This window comes from Triticum dicoccoides, chromosome 7A, assembly GCF_002162155.2.
Source record: "Triticum dicoccoides isolate Atlit2015 ecotype Zavitan chromosome 7A, WEW_v2.0, whole genome shotgun sequence".
Taxonomy (NCBI): domain Eukaryota; kingdom Viridiplantae; phylum Streptophyta; class Magnoliopsida; order Poales; family Poaceae; genus Triticum; species Triticum dicoccoides.
In genome coordinates this window covers 742219186-742226914 of record NC_041392.1, presented here as the reverse complement: position 1 = coordinate 742226914, position 7729 = coordinate 742219186, and the positions used below count along the sequence as shown (strand labels likewise).

At 48.6% G+C, this 7729-nt stretch overlaps 1 protein-coding gene across 1 annotated transcript; it reads left to right on the top strand.

Annotated features, from left to right (window-relative positions):
* The first annotated feature begins 5640 nt into the window (after positions 1 to 5640).
* Positions 5641 to 7157, top strand: LOC119330804 (ervatamin-B-like). Its single transcript, XM_037603931.1, has 2 exons — positions 5641 to 6216; positions 6349 to 7157. Exons 1-2 carry the CDS (start codon positions 5667 to 5669, stop codon positions 6957 to 6959), a joined length of 1161 nt encoding a protein of 386 aa, XP_037459828.1. The 5' UTR covers positions 5641 to 5666; the 3' UTR covers positions 6960 to 7157.
* The last annotated feature ends 572 nt before the right edge of the window (positions 7158 to 7729 follow it).

Genomic DNA, 7729 nt, shown 5'->3' with positions numbered 1-7729 from the left:
TGATGAAGTAGTGGAATTAGTCAGTGTTATAGACTAGCTCTCCGCCAACGGCTGCTTCTGGTTGGCGCCTCTAGCCGTGAATGAGAAAAGACGTCTACACGCGAAACAACTGCTCTTGTTTTTCAGAAAAAATCCAAAAAAAGAGAGAGAAAGCAAAAACAGATCTCACGGGATTTGTAATTTTTTTTCCTTTTCGATTGAGGGGCTCACCGGGGTGTGCTTCGAGCGATCAAACCAGACAAATTCCAGCGACCAGCCCCAGAAGCCCAAAACTGGAAGCTGCAGCGCGACTAGGCCTACAAGGCCGAAATGAACAGGCCCAAAATTGAGACTATACAGCAATGTGTGCCCAGAACTGGGCCCCCCTGGAATTTGGGGGCCCTGTGCGGTCGCACAGCCCGCACAGGCCCGTGGACGGCCCTGTGTGGTGTGCCCGCACACGCCGTGCCTCTGCCCTGAGCCCGGCTGCGGCTTCCTCGGCCCATAGTTTACGATTTCGAAGTGGCAAAAATTTCACTCACACTCGAAATGTAAGAAATTTCTGAAATTTTGAAATTTCAAAAATTGTTTCGGACAAATCACCGAAATTTTTGTTTGAATTCGAATTTTTAAAAATTTAAATATCTAGACAAAGTAAGGTGTAGTACAATGTTAACTGAAGTGCGTATGTAACCTGATGGTTCGCCCGTTGGTCAACAAACAGTTGGTCGTGGTTCAAATCTCGGCTAGGACGTAATTTTGCCAAAAATATATATTCGGTCCAAAATTAATGATAAGTTGGTGCATCATGAATCGAACTCTGGACCTAGTGATCGGAAGAAAACTGCCCTACCACTACTGGAAACCATGTTTATTCAAACTGATCCATGTTCCGTTTTACATGAAAATTGAAACCAACCAAACTTTCTTGAACGAAAGGCAAAAAATTCACCCCCCGCTCAAAATTATCAAAATTTCGATGAAATTTTAAACTATGCCTCGGCCACCTTGCCGAGCGCCACCAGTCTCCCTTGACTGACATCGCCTACGAACGGGTCCATGCTGGAGCTGGAGGTCCAGATGCAGCCGGCACAACGGGGGCGGCTGTTCTTGTTGGCGGCGAGCAAGCACGGCATCATGGTGGTACAGGTGTAAGGTGTGGGTGGACGCGGACACCGACCACATAGACGTCCTGATGCTGGACGCCAAAGGTGAGGAGCTGCATCGTCCCCGGCATGGAGGCGGCCATGGACGCAGACGGCAGGTACCTGCCAGTGTCAGCTGACGTGCCGCCGCAGGAATGAGGGGATCATCCTCCGTCTCCACATCAACAAGTAGGTCAAGGCGAGGAGGCCCGTTCCTGGGGTTGATGATTAGCTGGCCAGCTCGGGTTCTTTAGCTAATCTACTACTCCCTCTATGAAGTAATATAAGAGCTCCTATATTAGTTTAGGGAGGGAGTATATAGTATATATCTGCCATGGCTGACATTGGTGATTTGGTAATGAACTAGCAGTGATCAAAGGTTGGGCTTTTGATTGATTCTTTCAATTGCAATGGTTGCCCATGTATCGCGTGCCAATGTGGTTGATCCCTAGCTACTTGGCACCTTGTACGGTCTTTATTTTTTTGAGAAAACTTTCAATCTATTCATCTTCAATAACGACAATACAACGAACACCATAAATACTTAAAATTACATCTAGGTCTGTAAACCACCTAACGACGACTAATAGCACTGACGCGAGCCGAAGGCGCGCCGCCGTCATCGCCCCTCCTTTGCCGGAGTCGAGCCCAACTTGTTATAGTAGACAGTCAGGAAGTCGTCATGCTAAGGCCCTATAGGACCAACGCACCAGAACAGCAACCGCCGCCGATAAAGAATAATGTAGACTGAAAGGATCCAACCCTATGACACATGAATATAGACGATCAAAAACCAAATCCGAGCAATCCACCGAGGAAAGATCCGCAGGAGACACACCTCCATACGCCCACCAATAATGTTAGACGCACCATTAGAACGGGGGCTATGTCGGGAGACATTTATTCCATCTTCAGGGAGCTGTCGCCGTCTTGCCTTCCTGAACAGGACAAAAAACCTAATAAATCTTAAAAAAAACGACTAACAACGGAGCCCTCCCGCCAGCCCTTGCCAAGATCCAGCGCATCCCTATGGCCTTAGGGCCACTGGAGACGAGGCAGACCTGCGGCGGAGCCGGCAAGAGACACAAACCCTAGCATTTTTTAGAGGGGGCGGCGGCTGCGTGGCACCTTGTATGGTCTTGTTTGTTTGTGTGTGTGTGTGTGAAAACTGAATTTGTAGCAGCTAGCTAGCTAGCAGAAAGTCACACGTACGGATTTTACCCTTGACATGCACCTACGTTGCACCAGTAATTTGAGTTTGATTTGATAAAATAACACTACATAGTACAGCTAGCCAGGAAAGTGAAAGGGGCGCGTCCTACCTGTCACGCCCCAATCACGAGTTAATGCAATCGTTGTCGACCTGACTCACAACTCTCACGTTTATATGGTGGAGGTCATGGTCTGCACACGAGTGATGAGGCAACACGACAATGGCAGCACTGTCGGCTGTTTGGATATATGGTAGCTAGGGCTGGGGGCTCCATGGTCCATGCATGCATTCATGGGTAGCGAGGGAGTGGACGGCAGCGGGTAGCGGCTCTTACCAGAAAAGATCGAGACGCGAGGAGAGCTGGGTGGGTGCCAGCGAGATATATACTGAGTTTAATTAGACAGAAAGAACAAGTGCATATGTAGTAGTAGAAGGAACAAGATGAGCTATCCACTATTGGATGGAGATCTAATGGTCCGAAAAAATTGGGTATGGGGAGGAAAAAAAATGTTCAGGTGTGGTATATAGACATGTCTTTCACAATACTTACCGTTTTACCATTCAAAGGCCCCATATACTTAATAAATGCACTTTTAAGAGTACACGAATTTTGTCTTACAAAGAGTACCCTTTTAGCTCATAGTGAATCTCATCTAATTAATTAAAGCATCACTCACACCAGTAATTAAAAGTATATAGAGAAAGGTTCTCTAACCTAGTGGTTAGAGCACTTGACTGGCATCAAGCAAACCTCACTGACTGTTGGCCTCTTGTTTTTTTTTTTTCAATAAAGAGTGGATTTTATTGGTTCAAAATGGAGCATCAAGAGGATACACTCATAGGAAACACATTCAATACCAATACACACACACACAAACATGCCAACAAATAGCAAAGTCATATACGACCAAAGCTATGCATGGGCGAGGAGAAAGAAAGAAAGCGATCAGATCCACGATCGATAAACTATAACAATGATCATATTTGCACCAACCATCTCATGACACCACATGAATGAGGAAGTTCTTCAACAGCAACGCCTTCAGAAAGGGAGCAATGCTCAAGCGCCGCCATCATCAGATCCAACCACCTAAGGCCAGAATCTATGTTTTCACGCTGAAGAACCACTATAAGCATATCCGAACAATGCCTTCAACAAGGTAACGACGTAAAAATATCATCATTGCCAGGTATTACCAACTCGGGTCAGACCTAGGCTTTCACCCCGGAGCTCAATCCCGGGTGCTCAAGTAGCACCACCATCAACGTTAGCCATGTGTTGTCGCCACCACTTTTTCTCGTCGCCGCCGCTGCACAACCTCCCCTTAATTTGCATAAGCCGTTGTCCATAGTTTGTGTTTCATCGCCAAAGCCAACCACCTAGTCTAGAGAGAGAAACCCTCACAAGAACCTTCGATGGTCCCTTCAATTCAAAGCGAGGTCACCGACGCGCTAAACAGACGACCCACCAGAACCGCCGCCTCCTTCCGATGTGCAACCGTGGTGATCGCCTTCAACGCGTCAGCCTGCCGCCACCCACCATGCGTGAGGGCCTCACCCAGCGAACACAAACAGCGACGAGGAGAGGATGCATGGTGGAGAGGGCGCTGAGGGCGTCGGCGTGCAGGCGTCGCTCGACTCGCCAAGAGCAACATATGGCCGAACCGATTTCTTCGGGTGTCACGCAGTGCAAGAGGACGGCCAAGATCCTACTAGCCTGATGCACTGAAGTGCAAATTAAGCTAGCCTTCGGGTAGCGCTCGCATTCATTCAGGACGTGGATGTGTACTAGACCGGAACAACAGCAGCAGCAACAGCTTCACGTCCAGCCCGCTTGCCCAGATCCAGTCACCGCCGTCCCTGCGCACTCCGCCATGCATCGCGGATCTGGAGCTGGCCTCTTGGTTTGCTGTCTTTTTTCCCCTACAATGAGCTTTGTCTCACAATCTAGCAAATAAACAGCCGAAGACAGTAGATCTGAATTGCATAATTCATGGATGGATTAATCTGAACAACCTTTCGCTGCCACGCCAGCGACATATGCTTAATTCCCTCCAAGTTCTAATATTTTACACTAAATGAAAGAAAAAGTCTATATCAAACACATGGAAGAAACGGCTTCAAGTGCACTTAATTTTCTGATATTAAAAGTATCAATTATGGTCTACAACAAGTACATAAAAATAAGATCTTGTTGCTTTGTGGTACTACTTCGTGTCACAATATATTTGCTGCTTTAGCTTCTTCTACTTTTTTTTCTGTGAGCCAAGTTGACAACGATTAGATGGTGAACACCCTGGTTTGCGGGATCCAGCATGTCCCAAAGGTGATCCCGGGAGCTTGCAGGATAGGCGTTACCGGAGGAGTGTCCCTCCATTGGAGCGGAAGCGGTAGGATCAGATCGAGAAGCAAAGGGGTTAATAATGAAAGAGCCATTCCATCCCGCGTGATACCATGAATGAGGGAGAAACGAGATACAAGCCCACTAACCGTAATTGGCGTTTGATAAAAGTTCGGCAATAGAGAGAAGCTTGCAAGAGCCCAAACTCCCAAGATCCAACCTCGTTGGAGGCGGAGAAGGAGCTCACAATCCTTGGATTGGCAAGAGGAGGACGATGCAAAATTCAGGTGTAGGGGAGAAGAAAATGCTTGAATAAGGTATTGCTTTCCCATTTAAAAATAGTAGAAGAAGATAAACCAGCAAGTCTGATATTGTTGTGAGACAAAGGAGTACCCCAAAGAAAAAAAGATCTTATTATTGTGTACTTGTTGTATATATCATAATTGCCAATCTCATATTTTAATATTGTTGATCTCAAAAAATTAAGTGCACTTGACGCCGGCTCTTCATGAGGTTGTATATGCTCTTCTTTCATTTGGTTTAAACTATAAGAACTTGGAGGGAAATAAGCACTTATAAATGGCTGGTGTGGTAGTGAAGGTGTGAAAGATGCCACTGTACGTACCCACCAAGGTCCTTCAAATCCTGTTATACATGAATTATGCCTAAAAGAAGATATAGTGTTTTCGGTGGTTTATTTGCCAGCATGTGATATGAGGCTCACTCTAGAAGTCTATGGAAAAAGACAGCACACCAATTGCAAGAGGAGGACGTCAATCAGTAGTGAGATCTGTTGCCGGGCCTCTATAAATGGCTGTATCCAAAGGTAGCTAAACATCATCCGTATCGGACATGGCTTTCAAGTCTATGGAAAAAGACAGCACACCAATTGCAAGGGGAGGACGTGAATCAGTAGTGAGATCTATCGATCGCCGGGCCTCTATAAATGGCTATACCCAAAGATAGCTAAACATCATCCATATCGGACATGGCTTTCATGCGCTCTTCGTCCTCATCCATGGCTCTGGCTCTGCTGCCGCTACTGGTGGCAGCCGCATTCTTCATCCCCTCCATGGCTTCATCAGCTTCAGGTACCCTCGACCATGGCTTGGATGGTGAGGCACTGCTGATGCTGGGGAGGTTCCATGGGTGGATGGCGGCGCACGGCCGGTCGTACGCCACCGTGGAGGAGAAGCTGCGCCGTTTCGAGGTGTACCGGAGCAACATGGAGTTCATCGAGGCGGCGAACCGGGACAGCCGGATGACCTACAGCCTCGGCGAGACCCCGTTCACCGACCTCACCCACGATGAGTTCATGGCCATGTTCAGCAGCAATTCTGGCAGCAACGAGTCGTCATGGGAGTCGGAGGAGACGACGGTGATCACAACTCGCGCTGGCCCCGTCCACGAGGGCACCGCCGCCGTCGAAGAGCCACCTCGTCGTACCAACCTCAACCTGACGGCGGTGGTGCCTCCGAGCGTGGATTGGAGGGAGAAAGGCGTCGTCACAGCAGCCAAGTATCAAGGGGATTCCTGTTGTAAGTAACATCCATCCAAAATAAATCATGCATGCGATGCGAGTTGTCGTACGTCGTCTACTCCATTACATATATTGATGCAATTAGGTAAGTGAGTGGTCATCTAACGTACGTACGTGTCCGCGCGTGCAGCGTCTTGCTGGGCGTTCACGTCGGTGGCGACGATGGAGAGCGCACATGCGATCAGCACCGGCGGATCGCCACCGGTGCTGTCGGAGCAGCAGCTGGTGGACTGTCGGATTAACGGCTGCGGCAACAGTTGGATGGACAAGGCCTTCGATTGGGTGATCCAGAACGGTGGCATCACCACGGAGGCGGTCTACCCCTACACCGGCAAGGTGGGCACGTGCCAAAGGGCCAAGCCGGTCGCGGTGAGGATCAGAGGCTACAAGAAGGTTACACCGTCTGGCAACGAGACGGTGCTCATGGAGGCCGTGGCGCAGCAGCCCGTCGCCGCATCCTTCGACTACAGTGACCCCTGCTTCCAGCACTACATCCGCGGCGTGTACAACGCCGGTTGCTCCAGGTCCGGCGTCTACACCAAAGGGGCGTGCGGGACAACGCAGAACCACGCGCTGGCCCTCGTCGGGTACGGGACCAAGCCTGACGGGACCAAGTACTGGATCGGTAAGAACTCGTGGACTGACCAGTGGGGTGACAAAGGCTTCGTCTATTTCCTTAGGGACTCGCCGCCCTTGGGCTTGTGCGGCATTGCCAAGTACCCGCTTTACCCTATCATCTGATGACCCAGCCGCCCTGCACCTCCATCATCTGTGTGTGACTCCGTGCATCTCTACTTATACTATATATATGTAATGAATAATTGCACGGTACCTAGCTATTCACTTGTGTACTCCATGTCTATGCTATGCATGTAAAGGTTCGGGTGCTACACATGCATGCATCCTTCCCTATAATAAATAAACAATATATATATGCTACTCCTTTTTTTAAAATTATATATAAATCGTTTTGTTTTTTGTAGATTCATAGCTTTTGCTATGCACCTGACCTATATAATACATTCTGTTTTACTATGTACGTACCTAAATAAAAAAGTTAAAATGACTTGCAATTTGGGGCGGAGGAAGTATCTCCCTTCTGTTTTATTTATTTAAGCAGTAAAATACACCAGCGGTACATGAACTAGGGAGGGTCATCCAGGTCTCTCATCTCCTGAAATGCACATTGGACTCCCTAAACTTGATAATTGGTTCGTGTGACACTCAAATCTCCATAACCCACCTTAAATTGCGTACGTGGCATGCTGATGCGTGGAGCGGATGATGGAGAGCAAGAGAGGCACGAGGGGGTTGACCATGGAGGAGAGGAGATGAGAGCGGAGACAGGACGAGCTCTGGTGGTGCTGCTAGGTCGAGGTCGGCGCCCAGCAGAGGCAGGGTGAGCTTGACGCACCGGACGGGGCGAGCTTTGATAGCGCAAGATTTGGGCGAGTGCGACGGCATAGATCATTTGAGAGAAATGGAGAGAGAAGATAGGTGGACCTGACATG